Source organism: Aphelocoma coerulescens, chromosome 23, assembly GCF_041296385.1.
Source record: "Aphelocoma coerulescens isolate FSJ_1873_10779 chromosome 23, UR_Acoe_1.0, whole genome shotgun sequence".
Classification (NCBI taxonomy): domain Eukaryota; kingdom Metazoa; phylum Chordata; class Aves; order Passeriformes; family Corvidae; genus Aphelocoma; species Aphelocoma coerulescens.
In genome coordinates, this window is record NC_091036.1 from 6,689,020 (window position 1) to 6,707,748 (window position 18,729).

The 18,729-nt window shown below is 54.4% G+C and overlaps 2 protein-coding genes across 2 annotated transcripts; both read left to right on the forward strand.

Moving 5' to 3' along the window:
- ELOA (elongin A) lies at positions 1 to 14,015 on the forward strand. Its single transcript, XM_069035944.1, has 11 exons — positions 1 to 255; positions 5,085 to 5,141; positions 5,761 to 5,879; positions 6,677 to 7,877; positions 8,901 to 9,015; positions 9,371 to 9,526; positions 9,901 to 9,998; positions 10,232 to 10,412; positions 10,843 to 10,954; positions 11,228 to 11,379; positions 11,908 to 14,015. Exons 1-11 carry the CDS (start codon positions 1 to 3, stop codon positions 11,967 to 11,969), a joined length of 2,508 nt encoding a protein of 835 aa, XP_068892045.1. The 3' UTR covers positions 11,970 to 14,015.
- A 1,995-nt stretch (positions 14,016 to 16,010) lies between these two features.
- Positions 16,011 to 18,482, forward strand: PITHD1 (PITH domain containing 1). The gene is made up of 6 exons (XM_069035797.1): positions 16,011 to 16,233; positions 16,942 to 16,985; positions 17,119 to 17,196; positions 17,390 to 17,494; positions 17,862 to 17,970; positions 18,173 to 18,482. The coding sequence occupies exons 1-6, from the start codon at positions 16,051 to 16,053 to the stop codon at positions 18,272 to 18,274; spliced, it is 621 nt and encodes a 206-aa protein (XP_068891898.1). The 5' UTR covers positions 16,011 to 16,050; the 3' UTR covers positions 18,275 to 18,482.
- Positions 18,483 to 18,729: the final 247 nt, after the last annotated feature.

Sequence of the window (18,729 nt, forward strand, 5' to 3'; positions counted from 1 at the left end):
ATGGCGCCGCCCGGCCCCAACATGGCGCCCGCCGCACTCTGCCCGGACCCGCCATGGCCGAGGCCGCGCTGCGCCGCTTCCGCTTCCTGCCCGCAGCCAAGATGGCGGCGGCGGCGGGGCAGCGCCGTGGGCCCGGCGGCCGCTGAAGCCGCTTCCGCCGCCGCGGGCTCTCCAGCAGTAAAAATGGCCGAGTCGGTGCTGGAAGTTGTGGGCCGGCTCCAGGCGCGGCTGGCGGGCAGCGCCGAGCCTAAGAAGGTGATGGGGGCTGCCTCAGCCCGCCGGGGCTCCAGCGGTGGGGACGGGGGTCGGGAGTGCGCGGGGCAGGGCCGCCCTCCGCCGCGGCCGCTCCTGCGTGGAGTTCCGTGCCCGGCCGGGGCCGCGGTGCCTGGGGTGAGACGTGCGGGCTGCCCGGGGCTTGTCCCCGGTGGGACTCCCCCTGTGCCACCAGCCCGGTCCAGGCTCGCAGGCCCTGCGGGTCCCGTTGCGGCGGGTGGGCGTCCCTTTTGGGGTCCCGTCGTGGCAGGCTTGGGGTGCTGGCGGGGGTCCTGTGGCAGGTCCTCCCGCGACAGTGGGCAGGCAGGGGTCCCGCGTGGGGTCCCCCCGTGACAGGGGCGAGCAGAGGTCCCCTTTGTGGTCTCCCTTGGGCAGTGGCGAGCAGGGGTCCCTTTTGGGATCCCCCTTGGGCAGTGGCGAGCAGGGGTCCCTTTTGGGATCCCCCCCGTGGCAGTGGCGAGCAGGGGTCCCTTTTGGGATCCCCCTTGGGCAGTGGCGAGCAGGGGTCCCTTTTGGGATCCCCCTTGGCAGGGCTGGGGCCCGGCTGGGCAGACGGGCAGCGGAGAACTCGCCGGAAGAGTCTTGCCCTGGTGACGTGTTGGGTGGCAGAGCCGCGGTGCTGTGTGAGCCCACGCAGGGAGGCACAGCCGCGGGGCTGGGGGAGCACGAGTCCCGCTCAGGAGCTGGCTCTTGTCGCCTCTGTTCCCTCTGGCCATGGGGGACTTGCTTGGCTCTTCTCGCCCCTCTCCACGAGGGAATGTGGCCGCTGCCAAAAATGCGCTGCCTGCAGCAGCTGTTGTGGAGCGGCTGCTGCGCTGCCCCGACCTGCCTTGGGCTCGCTGGGTTCGGTGACGTTCGGCTGGTGACAGTGACTGTCCTGCTGGGCACCAGCATTCAGAGCCGGCTTTTCTAGTGAAATTTGGAATAATGGTTGAACTTGGGCATGCTGTTACTCCATTCTGTTGTTTTAAAGCGGGAGCATCTGTTGAGAGTGTTCACACGTGTTTGGTTCACGTTTTGTGTAATTGGAGTGAAAGAGGAGGCAGGCAGGGCTGTGCAGCTGCTCTGTGCTGGGCTGACTGTTTCACTGAGACCAACACCTGCAGGACTCGCTTCCCAAGGTCTCCCACCACCCAGGAAGAGAAGAGGGTGCTCGAGTGCTGACCCTTGGAAATGGGAGCCCCTGTAGGAGCTCCAGCCTGGCTGGGGGTGATGCGATGGGATCTGCTTACTCCTCTCACCCTCTCAGCCGGGACCAGAGCAGGGTTTAACTGGTGAAGCCCCAAATGGAGCTGAGGGACTGCCAAGGAGTCACTTCCAGGGGGTCTGAGCTTTGTGGTGCTGAGACCATGGGCAAGACTTCAAATATTGTCTCAGTGCTCCGTGCACAGAGAATTAGTGCTGCTGTGTCCTGACCCTTGTGTGAGCTTGGGGTGAGAACTGCTGGTGTGTTTCTGGAGCACTGCAAGTCTCGGGGCAGTGTTTGCACAGCCGACTCTTTCTCCAGTGACCTCGTGGAGCGAAGTTGTTTCTTGCTCTGTTGATCCTGTGTGGTTTTGCAAGGGCAGGCAGAGGAAGTAAAGCAGGGTAATGACTTGAAAACCTCTTTTCTTCCCCAGCAGAAAGGCCCTGTGACCTATATTCTTTATTTCTGATACTTTTTCAACCATGTCCTTGGAAGCATTAATGGTTTTAAGCCTGAATTTAGTTGCCATTGCATTGTCTCGATAGATCTTGTGAGGACCTTCCTGTGCTAGAAATTTTACCCCGTCAGCGGGACAAATCCACGGCATCCTTACACCAATTCCAGTCCTCACGTTTCTTGCCTGGTCCTTTGAAAATATTTTATCAGGAATGTGAAAGAATAATATTTGCCCAAGTATCGTGTACAACTCGTTGCCTTGCTGAAAGGTGTAAAGTGTTGTTATTATTGGTTTCGGGTGAAAATCGGGCTGCTGGCACAGAAGAGTGTGAGTGAAATCTTGGACAGTGCTGTCATGGTTTGGAAAGAGCCTTTTTTTTCCAGCAGAGGAAGTACAAGCTCTGCTTCAGGGCTATGGGAAGAAAGAGGAGAAGGAAAACATGAGCATCTTCACGGAGCAATTAGATATTAGCGTGTGTTTTCAGTGTCGTAACGGTCTGGCTGCCTTCTTTCAGGAAAAGAAAACAACCCACCCATGTTCAACAGAACTTCATTGGAGCTGGAGCTCAGGGAAGGTTTTATGGGTTGTGTCTTGTGGCCGATTGACTGAAACCCTGCCCTGTGCTGGGGTGTTTTAGAAGAGTTTTGTCGTGTGTGTCTCACAAGACACGAGCCTGGTGTTTTCTGTCTCCCACCTGGTCACCTTTTCCTCACAGGATTTGTATAATCTTGGTTATTTCCAAGATGAGCTGCCAGATTTAGAATCCCGGGATTGTTACAGGTTGGAAAAGACCTCCAAGACTGAGTCCAAACTTTGACTGAACCCTTCCATATCAACTGAGTGCCATGTGGTTACTCGAACACCTCCAGGGATGGGGACTCCACCACCTCCTTCCAATGCCTGACCACCCTTTCTGTGAAGAAATTCCTCCTGTCATCCAAAATTCTTCCTGATGTCCCTTTGAGCCTCAGCAGGATGAACTCCATCAGCTTGTTACCAAAGGAAATAAAGTTTAGTACAAGTTTTTTAAGCCTCATTGCGTCAAAGTTGTCTCACTTGGTGCATTTCGTGCACAAGGACTTGTGTTCCATGGAGGAACCGACTGCAGTGGCTGTGGAATAACTCAGCTCCTCGTGAGACGTGTTCTGGATCAAGTGTGTGGCTCCCCTGGTCTCCAACCACACTGAGAACAGCATTCCCATTGAGAACAGCACTTCTCTTCTTGGAATTCAGCCCTGAAGGCAACAAGTAGCTAAAGAGCAAACAGAACTGTGGGAGATGCTACAGAGGGGTGTAGCTGGAAAATATTTGGGAAGATTTAGGAATACCAGAAGGAGTTCTCCCTTGGTTCTTACTCTCACAGTGGGATTTTGTAAGCTCTGAAAAAACCTTTCTAGGAATTTAATTAGCTGACAGAGCTGCTTTAATATTGTCCTGGTTTACTCTTTTTCTATCTAATACAAAAACCAATCCTTCTTTCCTCTCCCCTTTGTGCACACAAGTCCAAACTCCTTTGTTACCAATCCCAGAAGGATTTTAGCCTTCCCAGAGGGATCCTGACCCCTGAACTGTGGCAGGCAGTCCAAGGGAAGGCAGCAGAGGTGGCTGAGTCTCTGCTGCCTTTGGTTTGATGGCTTCAGTTGCTAGTGCACTTGTTGAGCAGCTGTGCTGGCAAGGCAACAGCAGCTACTCTTGCTATCAGCGTTTCACTCTTCTAAACTAAGAAAACCGAAACCTTCTGTCACAGTTATCAGGTCCTAAATATAAAGGAGTGGTTTCTAGTGAACAGAAGTTGTGGTTTTGCTGAAGTCAGAGGAAGCCTTCTCTGGGTATCGAGGAGGGTTTCCTCTCTGAAGGCAAGAGCGCTCCCCAAATAGGTTAAAGGAAGTCATTTCCCTCAAAAGGAAGGAAACCTGCAAACCTGTCTGATCCTTGCATGGTGGGCATGGGGGTGATTGGGTGTCAGCTTAGGCTGACAGTGCTGATTTGAGCACGAGCACAGTGCTTTAAAGAGAAGATCTGGATCAGGGGCAGCCCTTTGTATGGCATATAGCATAGGAGTGCTGAGCACAGCCCGGGCTGTATAGGGGCTATAATAATGGGAATGCTGATGAGGCTGGACTGTGGCTATAGCTGAGCTGTGGGAAATGATGTGAGGGGCAACAGTGCTGTCAGAGGTGTTCTACCATGTAGTGTAGCTACAGAGCCAACAGACATCGTGGTGAGGAGATGTCCCAAACCACCTGGGTGGCAGGGGTACAGGAACATCCCCTGCACTTAGAATCCCAGAACAATTAAGGTTGGAAAAGACCTCCAGGATCATCGAGTCCAACCTTGTCAGCCAGACTAGAGCCTCATGTCCAGTCAATCCTTGGACACCTCCAGGGATGGGAACTCCACCACCTCTCTGGGCAGCCCATTCCCATGCCTGACCACCCTTTCCTGAAGAAATTCCTCCTGGTGTCCAACCTGAACCTCCCCTGGTGTAGCTTGAGGCCATTTCCTCTTGCCCAGCTCCTGCAGCTCCTCGCTGGGGTGCTCCTTGGAAAGGGCTCCTTGTCCCACCCTGTCCCGTGGAGCAGCTGGCGGTGCTGGCAGGGCCTTGCTTGGGGTGTGTGGAGGTGAAGGGAAGAGAAAAGAGTGGAGCAAGAGGGAAGGAATTTGGAAGGGATCAGGTGCTGTTCTAGCACCTGATTGAAAAGAGCCCGTTGGCAGTGGAGACACAGGTTCCCCTCTTAGGTCTTTAGGAGCATCTAGAGATCTCCCTTCCCCTTTTTATTTCGGTTTGTTCCTGCCCTTCTTGCCAAGGGGTGGTTCCACCACCACCTTCAGACAGTCACAGGCTTCCCAGTCCTTTCTTCCTCTTGCTGTGTGGTTCTGTTCCCGGTGCTTTGAGCCAGATTTAAGTTGCAGTTCCATGTGAAGCAAACTTTAATATTTGAGTGTGTTACAAAACTTTCAGGTGGGTTCTTGTGGGCAGAGACAAGATTTTTTTGCAGTTGACCCTCGTGTTCAGCTTCTCAGGAGCTTTTTTGGAGCGAGACAGCAGCTGTCAGGCACTTGGATCTTCCTCACAAGCTCTCAGGCAGTGCAGCATTTTCTTCCTCCCTAATCCCTGTCTGTGGTTCTGTGTGACAACGCTGAACACTTCTCCTCTTGTCTCCACAGCTGCTGAAGAGTCTGAAGAGGCTGTCAGAGTTACCCATCACAGTTGACATTCTCGTGGTAAGAGCTGTGAAATCTCTCGGGCTTTTCATCGTGTCTGCCGAGTCCCAGGGAGAGCTGTTTTCCACGGAAGTGCTGCTTTCCCTGGAACTGGGTGTGTCAGCTCGGCCACCTGCTACAGCCCAGTGTCATGGGTGTGATTGTGATAAGGTTCTGGAGGTGCCAGGCACGGGGAAGGAGCGTGCCAGGGCAGGTGGGAAGCCATGGAGGACAGTTTGTCGTCCTCAGTTCTCCCAAAAGCTTAACACCTGACTGGGATGTGAGAGTTGGAGCAGATCCCAGCAATAACAAATCAGCAGGAAATGAGGAAGTGCTAATCCTTACAGTTTTTAATGGCTTCTGTCTTCAAATTTGCCAACTCTCATGGTAAATACTGACTTGGGTTATTAATACCAATAATTAGTGTTTGACTAAGGTAGAATTAACACTTTGATTTACATTTAGTGAATGATATAAAGTCAGCTGAAAACATAATAAAAGTGATATCCTTGCTGTTAGATCAAGGAACTTTCTCCCTTGCAGCAGCAGGGAGTGTGTTGCCTTCAGTGACTCTTTAGGAAGTTTAGCAGGGGTAAGAATTCCTGTTTTGCTAAGATGGATTCGTGGCTCTCTCATGAAGGAGACAGGAGTGGGGAAGACTGTGAACAGCCTAAGGAAACACGAGCTCGTGGGAGACTTTGCCAAGGACCTCGTGGCCAGGTGGAAGAAGCTGGTGCCGGTGGCCCAGGAGGCAGAGCGGTGAGTGAACCCCATGGACGAGCTTTGGGAATGTTTTCTCAGTGGATATTTTAAACCTCTCTGGCCAAGGCTCTGGAAAAACTTGTAAAACCAATATGCAAACTCTGCCTGGGGGTTTTGCCTTGTTTTGGCAGAAACTTCCTGCCTTTGCTGGCTCTGGAGCATTGGGATGCTGACAGCTGCAGTTTCATGTGGAAGTTGGGGCCAACTTTCAAGAATTTGCAGTTTGATGAAGAGATTAAAGGGAGATGCCAAAAAAAGTGCCCTTAATAAAGCAAAAGATGCAATCTGCTTGCTTCCCATTTTGTGATTCTGAAGACAGGAAGTTCTCGGCCCAAGTAATTTGAAAGAATGCTTTTATGAGCCAGAATCCTGTGGAAACTGGAAGTTGTTGCTAGCAGGCATGTGGCAGTAACAAAGCTGTGAACTCAGCAGTGAGATCCAAAAGGTTTGGGTGATAAAGGCCCAGTTATTAATGGGAGTTTAAATGAGTGGTATTCCCACATGTTGAACTGGGGGACATTTCCCACAGTGTCACACAGCCAGGAGTGTGTAGGCACGGAGAAGGTTCTGTGCACAGCTGTTTCTAGTCCTAATAAAAGTGCTCCATCGATTCTTGCACTAGAAATGCAGTTTTTAAATCCCTGATTGTTGCTGTTCCTTAGAGATTTAGTGGGATTTTTGCCACCAAATACAGCCTTGGTCTTCTGTAAGAGGTGTTCCAGTCCAGGGAATGGCTCTTTTCATTCATATTGGGCAGTTTTAGTCTAACTCTTTTTGGTTTCTTCTCCCTTCAGAAATAACCTAGACTCTGAAGACCGTGACTACGAGAGGAGCAGCTCGAGCAAAAGGCATCAGGAATCCTCCCTCAGAGAGGATGAGGAAGCTGATCAGGATTACTCAGAACCCTTCCAGCCTTCTTGCAGCCAGTCTTATAGCCCAGATCATAGGGAAAAGAAGTCCAAAAGGTATCCTAGGCCTGAGAGAGCACATGAGACTTACAGCTATAGCAGCCACCAGGGGAAGGGTTGGGGCAGATCCTCCCCGGTGCTCTCTTCAGATCAGGAGTACTCGGACTGTGGACAAGCTGTGTCACCTGAGCCCAGTGAGAGCCCTCAGGATTTGGACACAGACCCTTATGCCTCTGAGGAGCAGGAAGAACCAACACTATTCCATCGGAAAGCAAGCAAAGGCCACAGCTTCCAGGAGAAGCTCGGGGCAGGCCGGGAGCGGAGCTCCGGCGATTTCTGCGACAAAGGGAGCGCGAGTCGGAGCAAAGAGCACAAATCCTCGCACAAGAAGCAGCGGCTCGATGGCAGAGGGGATGACAGGACCTCTGCCTTCAGCCCAGAGAGGTTGCACAAGGCTTCCTTCAAAGAGCAGCTCCGAGAATCCCCCGTGGCAGCGGCCGGCAAGGAGAAGCAGAGGACGTCGGAAAGCACCAAAAAGGAGAAGAATCGGGAAAGCGGCACCTCCAGGAAGGAGAAGTCGCACTCGGAGGAGTCTTTGGACAACCATGTCAAGAAGCAAAAGCATCGGGACTCTGAGAAGAGCAAATTGGAAAAGTCCAAGCAGGGCCTGGAGAGCTCTAACTCAGAGAAACGGAAAGCTGAGAGTGACTCAGGCAATAGGATCAAGGAAAAGGGGGGTTCTGGGAGCTTAAAGTCTTCAGAGGGGAAACGCAAAATCTCCGAGGTGGACAAAAAATCAGTGGGTTTTTCCTCAAATTCTGGGGAGGGGGAAGCAGAGGATGAGTTTGAACAACCTACTATGTCCTTTGAGTCGTACCTCAGCTACGACCAGCCCCAGAAAAAGAAAAAGAAAGTGGTCAAACCCTTGGCTGGGTCAGCTGGGGACAAAGACCGAGGGCACAGCAAACAGAACGGATCCAAAGCCAGCACCAACAGCTCGAGCTCCAGTCAGAAGAGTTCAAGCCACAAGAGAACAAGTGAGAAAAAGGCAGAGAAGAAACCCCCAGAGCCTCCTAAACCAAAGAGGGTAAGGTTTGGAAGGATCTGAGAGTGAAAAATGAAGGTGGGACCAGCTGCTCTCAGTTCTCTGCCTTGTTAGTTTTCCTGTTGGAAAAGTGGGTGAAGGTGGGGGGAGGAAGAAATGCAGTGGGTGGATTTTATGTTTTATTATTTTATGTTTATTCAAAACTGGGGAGAGTAAAAGAGAGAACCTTCAGTTAAATATTGGTGTGAAAGAATATTGGACATGATGCACTCGGTGAGAAAGCAGAGTATCTGTGGATGGGAGCTTAGAATCCAGCCCAGTTTGCAGTGCATCTCCTGCTGATAGGGTTCCTGTGTCTCCCCTCTCAACTATTTATGCTTCTCTAAAATGGACCTTTTCTGGTGTCCAGAAATGGGAGAGAACTGGTGGTACAAGGCAGCTCATTCCAGAAGACAAACCTTCTTTTGTGAAAGCTTGGAAAATGAGCAGTATTTCTGTACAGATCCTTTGTCACATGGCTGCCAGGGTTTGGTATATAAATAGGGACTAATATGTAAAACCTTTACTGTTTCATCTTTTTACTCAACTTGGAAACACTTGGCTCTTCATAAAGTGGTTTTTATAATGTTTAACAGCATTTTAAACCCTGCTTTGCCATTTCTTCTGATAAATGCTTCATAAAACTTCATATCAAAGTTTTCAGTTTCCCTCAGTTTCTGAGGTTCCCTTCTCCTCCACCACTGCAGAGTTTTTTGCAGAATGAGGAAAAGAGGCAGAACTGGTAAATGAGTGTTTGTGATCAAGGAAGTGCTTCAGCTTGTTCTGAATTGGTTAAAAATGTAGATGGCTCTTTCTGGAGGGTGCTGAGTGATTCAGATCCCAAATTTTGGCTTCTTCCTATTGGCAGTCACCCCATGAGGTTGTTCCGTGGTGCAAACTGATCAGTTTTGAGTGGTTTATTCAAAATATGCAAAAAAAACCCCAGTTCAGTGCTGTTTGTATGCTGGTGGAAGGTCACATTCTGCTGCATTCCTGTCTTATTCCATGTACCTCCTTTCCTTCCAGATAATTTTAGATGTGGTACCAACGTTACCAGACATCCCCCTGCCCCCCATCCAGGCCAATTATCGTCCTCTTCCCTCGATTGAGTCCATCCCCTGCTCCCAGACAAAAAGGAAAGGTATGTTGGGCAGGAAAATGGGTTTGGAATGAGTCACATTGTGAGAGAGCGGGAGCAGATGCTGGCTGGGCTCAAGTCTTTCTGTTGGGGTCTGCCAAGGGCAGAGGTTTCAGGGAGAAAAGGCAGCTGCTTCCCACATGCTCCATCAGAAATGAGAAGAGTCCTTCACTGACCCTTCTTTGGGGCTTGGGCTTTGGACTTGTCCTTCCTGAGCTTGCCCTGCAGGTCTCTTGGAGAAGACTTTGCCCTTTAGGTTGCTTCTGGGTGACTCCAATTTGTTCCTCCTGTGCCATTCATCAGGACAGGCTCTTTTTTTTCTCTGTCCCCTGCTCACTCCAAGCGTTTCCCTCCACAGCAGTGTCCTCGCCAGTGGAGGAGAGCGAAGCGGGTTTCACAGGCCGACGGTTAAATTCCAAAATGCAGGTGTACTCTGGCTCCAAAACTGCCTACCTCCCAAAGATGATGTCCCTGTACCAGCAGTGTATCAGGGTCCTCAGCAACAACATCGACTGTAAGTACCTTTCCTTGTCTCAGAGTCACTGTGCAGGCGCACTGAAATTTTGGCAACTTGTTTGTACAGACCCCAGCAGTTCCCCTTGTTACTAATTATGGGACAAATCCCACTGGAAGCTCAGGTGCTGCAGGAATCAGCACCCACAATGTTTTCAGGCAGTGCTAAAGCACTGGAAATTGTGGCAAACAGAGCTTGCACAGATATTTCTTAACCTGGAGATATTGGTGCATGAGCTTCCTTTCTCCTCCCCTCATCCTCTGTGGTGTTGTGCAACACTGCAGTTTTTCCCCTGTGTTTCAAGGTGTTAAGCCCTTTCCTTGGCAAGGAAGGAGCAGGATAAGTAATACCCCGTGCTTCTTGCTTCTCTCTAGCAATCTATGAAGTGGGTGGTGTCCCTTTCTCCGTGCTGGAGCCGGTATTGGAGAGGTGCACCCCGGAGCAGCTGTATCGCATCGAGGAATGTAACCACGTGAGTGCCTTGGGAGAAGGGACGTGATGTGCAGGGGTGTCCTCACCTGCAAGAGCAGAACAGTAAACAAAGCTTTTTCATAGCAAGAGGTGGCTTTTGCTAGCCCTGAGTTCCTGGCTTTGCTGCAAGCTGGCCCTGCTGGAATTCCAGTGACACCAGCACTGAGCTGGTGCCGAGGGAGAGGGGACTGGAGGAGTCAGGAGGGATCCCAGCTCTGCGTGGGTTTGCTTCAGGTGCTGGTGGAGGACACGGATCAGCTGTGGCACAACCACTGCCTGCGAGACTTCAAGAACGAGAAGCCCGAGGAGTTCGAGTCGTGGCGGGAGATGTACCTGCGGCTGCACGACGCGCGCGAGCAGCGCCTGCTCATGCTGGCACGGAACATCGGCTCTGCCCACGCCAACAAACCCAAAGGTGGGGCTCAGGGAAGGGCTTTGGGCTTAAAACCAGTCCAGTTTAGGAGTTGCTTAGCTCTGTGTGCTTGCCTTTGCTTCGGGGTTTAGCGGTGTCTCGCTTTCAGCCGTGGTGGTGTTGATGCAGGGCAACTTTTTACAGCAAGGATGTGTAGGGCTGCAGAGGCACCTCCTGTTCCACATGGCTGCTCCAAAACCAGGGAGGGGGAAGCATTCCCGGTTTTTGGATGGACATAATGAGAACTGCTGAGCCGATCAGTCTGATTTCTCACTGCAAGAGGTTCAGACCTTGGGAAGGAGACTGTCACTATTTTCTTTGGAATGGAGGGATTGTGGAGAGGTGGATGAACTGTCAGTAGTAAGACAAACAGTGAGGAGCCTCCTTTTTAGGCAGCTGGATCTAAGTGATGTTTCCCTCTGTCCTCTTGCAGGGAGAGTGGCCAAGATGGCATTTGTGAACTCTGCGGTGAAGCCCCCTCGGGACGTACGGAGGAGACAGGAGAAGTTTGGAACTGGAGGCCCTCTTCTGCCAGAGAAGACCAAGTGAGTGTTTCTCTGTAGCAGTTGCTGCTCAGGGCCTCCTGCCAGCTGCCCCCTGAAGCTCGGGGAATGATACTGTGTGTCTGGGAGCTCCTTTTGCAGGGAAACTTGTAACTGTAGTAGCCTGTTTCCTGCTGGGAAGCGCAGAGATCCAGGTCCCTGCTGGTTCCACATTGTGTCAGCCACTGCGCTGTTACAAACGTGGCTTGTGTCTGTAGAATGGCCTCAAACCAGGGTGAACCCTTTATGGAAATGCCTGTCCTGCGTCTGTTCCAGAATAAAACCAGTCCTGTACACATCCAGCAAAAGCCACGCTCGGGCGAGTGACGAGCAGTCCTACGACGGGCCCAGCACCAGCAGTGCCCACTCGGTCCCATCTTCAGGTAGCACCTTCTCCTCCTACGATCCCAGGAAACCCGCAGTGAAGAGTAAGTACAACCTGCAGGACATCCCTGTGGTCTCTCAGAGCTTCTCCTTCCCAAGCAGCTGCCTCTGCTTTGGGAGAATTCCAGGCTGTGCAGGAGGGTTGATGTTGGTATCTCTCCTCTCTCTAAGAAATCTGTTCAAGTTTTTTGCATGAGGAAAAGCAAAGGCAAACATCTGATTCACCTGCTCAGAGCTGACTATCAGCCTGTCCTAGTGGTAGCAGTGAGGCAGAACCTCTGCCTTTGCTGCCCTGTGTCTGTCCAGCTGTTGGGAATTGGAGTGCAGCTCTCTTGGGAAGGGAGCAGGGAGGGTTTCACCAGGGATCTGTGTTGGTGCAGTGCAGACAGCAGTGCCTTCTCCTCAGTCTGTGACCTGAAAACTCTGATGGGCCCCGCTCAAACACTCGTGTCTGCCAGGACTGCAGCTTTGAGTCGCTCTCAGCTCTTAGTCTGTCACTTTTGCTTTCATGTGAGGGCCTTTTTTGTTTGATTCAGTGGTGAGGTTTGGTTTTTTCTCTTTCTCTTTTGCAGAAATTGCACCAATGATGGCAAAGACTATCAAAGCTTTCAAAAACAGGTTCTCTCGGAGATAAGTTTGCAGTGCTGAGCTGGGCCTTTCTCTCCTGGGGAGGAGTGGCACTGAAGGGGGAGAAGGTACCCAAACAGCCCTTCCTTATCTTTGAACTCTTTGGAGGCTGCAGCTGCTGGGAGAAGCTTCGATCTGCACAAGATGACGGCACAGTATTTTATCTTTTATTCTGGTCCCTTTCTCAGTGTCAAGCCCCTCTCTTTTACCCCCTGTCCTCAACATTCTGTTTCTGGCTTTGTCATCCGTCGAAAGAAGGGTGTACAGAATCTCCCGACACAGGAAAATGTGAAGTCTTGGCACCTGCTGAGAGTGGAAGATCCAGAGACTTATTTACTATTTAACCTCCTAATAAATTATAAAATCATTTTAATTAATATTTTGCCCCTCTACCCTGCTGTATTATTTATGTTGCTCCCAGTAGTCTCTCCCCTCCCAACCCAGTCCCGGGGTCAGCCTTGGTGACTCGAGCTGGAATCCATCTGTCCGAGTGGACTCGGGGTGTCACAGGAGCCTTTCCTCGTGATCTGGTACCTGCTGGGCCCGGAGTCTCACCTGGGGAGACTCTGGGACAGATAGGACCAGTGGCCACTTGTCAGTCCTTTGGCAAGTGCATCCAGTCCTGAGGCTTTGCTCCCTGCTCGTGTGTGTCAATAAAATCTGAGCTCTTGACCTTCTCTGTGCTGTTGCTGTAGATCCTGTACAGGTGTTTTTGTGGTCCTGCAGGGATGCCAAGAGCCTTTGGGGACGTTTCCTCTGCTGCTGTCGTCTTCTGCTGGCTACTGGGAATAAAACTCCCAGGGATCTGGGGGAAGTTTTACTGTGCACCAAGTCAGATTTTTTAACTTTTTATCTGGAGAGAGATAGGGGACTTTGCAATGGAAAACAGTTTTTAAATATCAGTGAAGGCATCGTTTTCCTCTTTTAGCAGGAAGAAGGAATACTTCTGTCTTGTTTTCTGTGTGGAATTGCAAAGGATTTATTTCCAGTTGGGAAGCTGGTGCCTAAATCCCGTCTTTTCCCTGTATGTTTTGCTCTGTCCCCTCTATGGAAAAATCCAAGGATTTTAGTCTTTGAACCTGAAACCACTTGAATGAGGTTGGAGGGAAGCGAGCAACGGAATGTGGCTGTTGTAACACGTGTGTGTCCTTCAGAGCAGGAGCTCAAAAGGCTCCCTTGTACCTGGTGTGTGAGGAGCTGGAGCTCTGGAAGGAGAAGGTGCTTGATGGGGCTGGTGGGAGTGTCAGGAAGTGCCCTGGAGCTCCTGGAGAGGTGGGAGCCCTGGTGAGGAGGTGAGGATGGCAGCTGGGCTCGCCAAGGCCGGAGCTGGACACAGGCAGGAGCTGGCTGTGATGTGGGGAAGGTTTCTGCTTGTGGGGTGTGTCTGGGGAAGGTTTCTGCTCGTGTTCTGTGTCTGCCCCAAAGGGAGCCCCAGGGGTGGTGCAAGCAGAGCATGGGGCTGGGGAGACCCCAGGGCTCGGGGGTCTGAGTGGGTCGGAGAGGGGAGGGATTCTCCTGTTCCAAGCCATATTTGTTGCCCTAGGACTTTGCTGTCTGGGTGGAAAAGATGCTGGTAGTGGATGCTGTTGTTGTTGGCAGCTCCTGAGAAGCTCTGCTGCTGGCTTTCCGTGGCTGCCAAATCCCAAACCGGTGGAGTTGTCTGTGTGCACTGACCGGGGGAAACCTTGCTGTGAAGGGTCCTCCCTGGAGGGCTCTAGAAAAATCCCTGTTTTGCTTCTGGTTTCTGTTTGGTTGTTTCTTTCCTTTTATTTTTTTTTTTTCCTCTTAAAAAAAAAAGTCTTTCTTTAAAACCATTCTGAACACCTGTCTCCTGTTTATTTGTTCTGTTCTTTGTTTAGTTTGAAGTTCTTGGAAAAATGTTCTCAGACTCTCATGTGCTGTAAGTTTGTTACAGTCCCAGATGCTTTAATGTTACCGTGCAGCATTTCAGTGTGTGTTGTGCTGTAAAATAATGGCTCCTTACTCCTGCGTTTTTGCTGTATTTAATTTTGCTGTATTTTTAATTAGATAACAATATATTCTCTTCTGCTGACCGTTGTGCTACTGTTTATTTCTCCTCTGTACTTGGGGTAGGGGCAGAGGGGAGGGAAGCAGAGCCTGGCATCACGTTCAGACACGATGGAGCTTTGAACAAAGGATCTGGGCACTGCCCAAGAACGATTCTGGGTGCTGCTGAACTGCCAATTAATTGATATCACAGCTCCATACTCAGCTGTGGGTACGGCCCAAGCGTTGCTGTTTTGGGGAGATGCTCTTTCCCTCCCAGAGCAGCCCCTTTGCTCCAGGCTTTGCCAGCTGTGTCCATGTTTTGTTTGTGGGATTGCAGGGAGGTGACACTGGCGTAACTCTGCTCTCACAGGGATGATGCCAACCCCTCACCCTTCCCTTCCTTTTCCTCGGACACTAAATCCAGCCTGGGGAGAGGCGGGCACCGGCCCTCAGCTGGGAGCAGAGCAGGGATATTTCCCTGGGGGACACACTACGCAAAGTCTGGGATCAAAGTGCTCCTTCCCAGTCTCGGGGCGTGACACTTGTGCAGTTGTTCTGTGCTCCTCCACACACTAAAGGATGGAGCAGAGCTGCCTCTTCCCCCTTCCTACCCCATCCCGGAAGGATGAGTAACGGGAGGAGGAGGGGGAGTGACTTGGACTCGTATTTGTATTTTGGTCCCAAACCGTGTATATATACAATTTTCTATGTTCCTTTTTTTTTGTGGTAACTAAGATGAATATTTTAATTAGATAAGTTATATGAAAAAGAGGAGAATCATGTCTCAATAAAAGCCAAACACAGCACCGTGGCTGCTCGTTCTTTCCTGACTCTGACAACGAATGTTAAACACACCAAGCGGCCCCTCGGAGGGTGATGCTCCGGTATCCCGCTCCGCTATCCTGCCCCGCTCTCCCGCCAGGGGTGCCGCTCCGCTTCCCGCGCCGCTTGGAACAATCCCCGCGGATAAAACCCCCGGAGCCTTTACGGGAAAGCAGCTTCGCGCTTCCCCGGGCGGGGTCGGGACCACCGGCAGCCGTCCCCGGGACCACCGGGACCCTCCCCGGGACTACCGGGAGCCTCCCCGGGACCACTGCGACCCCTCCCGGGGACCACCAGGAGCCCTCCCCGGGACTACCGGGAGCCCTCCCGGGACCACCGGGACCCTCCCCGGGACCACCGGGACCCCTCCCGGGACCACCGGGAGCCCTCCCCGGGACCACCAGGACCCTCCCCGGGACTACCGGGAGCCTTCCCGGGACCACTGCGACCCCTCCCGGGGACCACCAGGAGCCCTCCCCGGGACTACCGGGACCCCTCCCGGGACCCTCCCCGGGACCACCGGGACCCCTTCCTGGACCACCTGGAGCCCTCCCGGGACTACCGGGACCCTCCCCGGGACCACCGGGAGCACTCCCTGGACCACCGGGAGCCCTCCCGGGACCACCGGGAGCACTCCCTGGACCACCGGGAGCCCTCCCGGGACCACCGGGAGCCCTCCCCGGGACTACCGGGACCCTCCCCGGGACCACCGGGAGCCCTCCCTGGACCACCGGGACCCCTCCCGGGACCCTCCCCGGGACCACCGGGACCCCTTCCTGGACCACCTGGAGCCCTCCCGGGACTACCGGGACCCTCCCCGGGACTACCGGGACCCTCCCCGGGACCACCGGGAGCACTCCCTGGACCACCGGGAGCCCTCCCGGGACCACCGGGACCCTCCCCGGGACTACCGGGACCCTCCCCGGGACCACCGGGAGCCCTCCCGGGACCACCGGGACCCTCCCCGGGAGCAGCGCACGGTTCGCGGGCTCAGCACGTGCAGAGCCGGGCCCCGCCCACATGGGCGTGGCCACGGGATAACGGGCCTATCACAGGAGCCCGTGGGCGTGGCTACGGGCACGGGGGTGCATAATGCATATATTATGACGTCACATCGAGGGCGCGTCTCTTTGCGCCTTGTGGGCGTGGCTTAGGCGCCACGGGGGCGTGTCCTGAGGCTTTGTGGGCGTGTCCCCGCCGCCGTGTGGGCGGGGCCTCGGCGCCGCGCATGCGCGCTGGGCGGCCCCGGCGCGGCCATGGCGCACGGGCACGGGCCCGGCCGGTGCCGCTGCTGCGGGGAGGAGGCGGCGGAGCGCGGCGCGGCCTGGGGGCTGTACCTGCGCATCGACCGGCAGCGCCTGCAGTGCCTCAACGAGCGCCGCGAGGGCTCCGGAGCGACCGTGTTCCGCCCCTGGGAGGAGCGCGGGGACCGCTCACAGGTGGGAGCGGGGGGTGCGTTGGAAAGAGGGTGGGCAGCAGGGCAGGGAGGGGATCCCGCCCCTCGGTCCTAGGGAGGCACAGCTGGAGGGCTGTGTCCCGGCCTGGGGTCCTCAGGACAAGATAGGGAGCTGCTGGAGGGGGTCCAGTGGAGGCCACGAAGATGATTTGGGGTCTGGAGCATCGCCCTGATGAGGAGAGACTGTGGGAGCTGGGCCTGGTCGGTCTGGTGAAGGGAAGGCTGAGAGGGGATCCCATCGATCCGGAAAATATCCCCAAGGGGTGTCAGAGGGTGGTGCCAGAATGTTCAGTGAGAGGATGAGGAGCAATGGCCATAAGCTAAAACACGAGTTCCACCTCAACATGAGGAAGAACTTCTTTCCATGAGCGTGGGCAGAGCCCTGGAACAACTGCCCAGGGAGGGCTGGAGTCTCCCTCTGTGGGGACATCCCAAACCCACCTGGAGGCGTTCCTGTGTCAGCTGCTCCAGGTGACCCTTCCTGGGCAGGGGGATTGCACTGGATCATCTCAGAGGTCACTTCCCATCCTCAATACTCTGGGATTCTGTGAGCGAGGTACAGTGGTGCCCCCTGAACCCCACTGAGGTGACCTCCCGTGCTCGCTCCACCCGTCCCCGCGTTCCCCCTGCTGTCCCCTGTGCTCCCCCACCAGTCCCTGTGTGCCCCTGACCTGCTCCTGTCTCTCCCCAGTTCGTCGAAAGCGATGACGACGAGGAGCTGCTCTTCAACATCCCGTAAGTTCCGTCCCCAAGCGCCTCTGGCACCGTTCTGGCTGCTGGCAGGGCGTGTTCCTCACCTGGCAGTGAGGCACTGGGGGCTGATTTGGAGAGGCCGGAGGTGAAAACCCCGCTCTGTGTGTCCGGGCAGGTTCACAGGCAGCGTGAAGTTAAAAGGAGTCATTGTGATGGGTGAGGACGATGGGACGCACCCGGCCGAGATGAGGCTGTGAGTAAAAACCAGCTCCCCCTTCCTCAGAGGGGTTGGGTGTTGTGGGGGCAAACTGGTGCCATTGGGAGAAGACAGAAGTAAATCCAGCTTCTTGTAGGGAACACCACTGGCAGTGCTGATGGATGGGCAGGAATCCCAGCGAGCTGACCTGTTGTTCCTAACTCCCTGGGTTTCCCTCTTGTCTTGCCAGGTTCAGGAACATTCCTCACATGTCCTTTGATGACACAGCCAAGGAAGCAGAGCAGACCTTCAGCCTGAGCCGGGATCCCTCGGGAGAGCTGGAATATCCCACCAAGTACGAGACAGACCCTGGCGCGTGGGGGCTGCTCCTCCCTGGCACAGCAGCTCTGTCCAGCCTTCCAAATTTAGGAAAGGGTCAGCACAGCTGCCCTCAGTAGGATTTGCCTCCCCAGCTCTTTCCTGCCCTCTGGAACCTCCTTCCCAGAGCCTGGGGGGGGGGGAAGCTGTGTTGGCAGCCCAGGAATTCTTGGGGTGCAGAATCATCCTGGTGTCCTGTCCCCAGCTCCTGGCTGACCCACAGGTGTGAGGAAAAACCCCCCTTGCTCCCACATCTGACTCAGATCAGGGGGAGCTGCACACAGTGTGGGAGCCTGGGAGGTGGTGGAGTGGCAGCTCCGGTCTCAGGGTGTGTTTTCTTTCAGAATTGCCCGTTTCTCCAATGTTTACCACCTCTCCATGCACTTCCCAAAGAACTTCGGAGCAGAGACAACGAAGATTTTTTACATAGGCCTGAAAGGGGAGTGGACAGAGGTGAGCGAGAGCAGAGAGCAACCAGAGTGTGAGAAGGGGCTGTAGATCATGGATTGATTCCAGTTCTAGCAGCGAGAAGGGAGTGTGGGTAGTGTGATGGACGATCTGTGAGACGGGGATTGCTCAGCTCCTGCCAGCCAGGTGTTCAGGAGGGACGGGAATCCTGCTTTCCCTGGATTAAACACATTCCATCTCCACCCAGGCTCATCGCCACGAAGTCACCATCTGCAACTACGAGGCCTCGGCGAACCCGGCCGACCACAAGCTGGAACAAATCACCCCCCAGACTCACTTCATCTCCTAACGGGGCTGCCGGGAGCCTGCCTGCCGCAGGAACGGCTTCCCGAGGCGCCGGATCAGCTCCACGTTTCTGGGACAGACACAGCGGCGCGCTGTGAGGCGGCCCCGGGGCCCGGAGGAGGCGGCGGAGCCGCTCTGGAGGCGCCGCCCGCGGGCAGCGTGTGCGGGGCCGGTACCGGCTGTGACTGACAATAAACACGCTGCGATGCAGAGCTGTGCGCTGTCCCTGAGTGCGGGTCGCGGTCCTGCTGTGTCCGCGGGTGGCGCCGGCGCTGAGGCGGGGAGGGCGGCGGGGGCCGGGGCCTGTCCCCTTAACCCGTCAGCCGCCGGGGGCAGGGCGCTGTGGGAAGGCCGGGGCCTTTCGCCGATAAGCGCCTGTGGGCCTGCTCGGGGCTGAGGTCGGGGCCAGAGCCGGGGCCGTCCCCGCCGCGGGATCCGAGCGGGACCCGGTGCCCGTTT